The sequence below is a fragment of the Nematolebias whitei genome, chromosome 20, assembly GCF_014905685.2.
Source record: "Nematolebias whitei isolate Nwh7 chromosome 20, NemWhi1, whole genome shotgun sequence".
Classification (NCBI taxonomy): domain Eukaryota; kingdom Metazoa; phylum Chordata; class Actinopteri; order Cyprinodontiformes; family Rivulidae; genus Nematolebias; species Nematolebias whitei.
Genome location: NC_056517.1, coordinates 26,806,739 through 26,808,084, shown reverse-complemented (window position 1 = coordinate 26,808,084; position 1,346 = coordinate 26,806,739). Strand labels below are relative to the sequence as shown.

General features: G+C 38.2%; 1 protein-coding gene across 1 annotated transcript in view; it reads left to right on the top strand.

Annotated features, from left to right (window-relative positions):
- Positions 1–1,346, top strand: part of LOC119426383 (receptor-type tyrosine-protein phosphatase N2) — a gene marked incomplete at its 3' end in the record, with an annotated part of 7,587 nt that overhangs the window by 2,322 nt on the left and 3,919 nt on the right. The window contains 1 exon segment of the mRNA XM_037693944.1: positions 374–627. Coding sequence (XP_037549872.1) covers positions 374–627 — 254 coding nt within the window.

Sequence of the window (1,346 nt, the reverse complement as noted above, 5' to 3'; positions counted from 1 at the left end):
CATTCACTCTCTCACTCACACCTAGGGACAATTTAGAGTTACCAATCAGCCTAACATGCATGTTTTTGGTCTGTGGGAGGAAACCGGAGCACCCGGAGAAAACCCACGCATGCACGGAGAGAACATGCAAACTCCACCCAGAAAGGCCCCTGGACCGGGGTTTGAACCAGGGACCTTCTCACTGAGAGGCAGCAGCTCTACCAGTTGCGCCACCGTGCTGCCACTCCATGTTTTAATGAGTTTAAAAGTTTGTTCCAAGTTATAGAGCAACGAGCTAATCTCCAACTCAAAACGCAACTTAGAGCAGAAGGTTGAGTTGCTTTGCATTTCCAACTTCATTCATGACCTCTTGTTTTCATTTTTATTTGTCCAGGTTTGACTTGGCAGGACGACATTACTCAGCAGGTCATCTCCAGAGAGCTCTCCAAACTGAGAAGTATCCCCCTCCGCCAGCAGAACTCACCTCCGAGCCGCCTGGCGACATACGGCAGCTCTAAAACCAGAAAACCAAAGCCCGCGCAGGCTGAGCTGAGCACGAACTTTCAGCAGTATCTGGAGGGACTGGGCTTTTTGCCGCAGACTGAGCTACAACATACAGGCGACCAGCGAGATGGAGGCAAGACCCAGGTAAGACTCCAATACTGTGCAAAAGCAGCTGATAATATATAGAAAGAATGACTTGTGGTATAAGACAGGGTTGTCATCAAAACACTTTTAGAAACAGTTTTTTTTTAACATATGAGATCATTTAAAAACATCAAGTTTGAAACATTATGTCATAGTACTGCTACTAAAGGTGTTTCTATAAACTATGAAATCATGAGTTTGTGCTTATCTTTTTACACACAGCTTCTGATTTTTGACTTATCTATTACTAAACAAATAATGATGGTGTAATATATTATGTTAATTTGTTATAAGGTTACCTCATTTTAACAACCTGATAATAGTAAAAATGCTTACATTATTAGCACCCTATAGGATTAACTTTTAGCTATATCTGTAGTTTATGTAGAAAAAAATCATAGGTTAAAAACAAAACAACTTGTTTATGGATATTTATATTGATGGAAAAATTTGAAGTGATGAAACAAACAGGTTATAATTATCGGAATTAAGGCTAATCAAATGTCAAGCCTCACATTGCACGCCTAGAAAACTTTCAAACTTTGAATAAATTTTGTGACTGGTCCCAGGTTTATTGTACAATACTACATATAAACAATAATCCATTCGCCAACTTTTTAAAGTTTATCAAGGGTAAAACAGTTTCAAATATTCAAATGTAAGTTTAGAGATTAAAATATATTTTTAAATAAAAATTAAGACCATAAAAACTAGCTTTA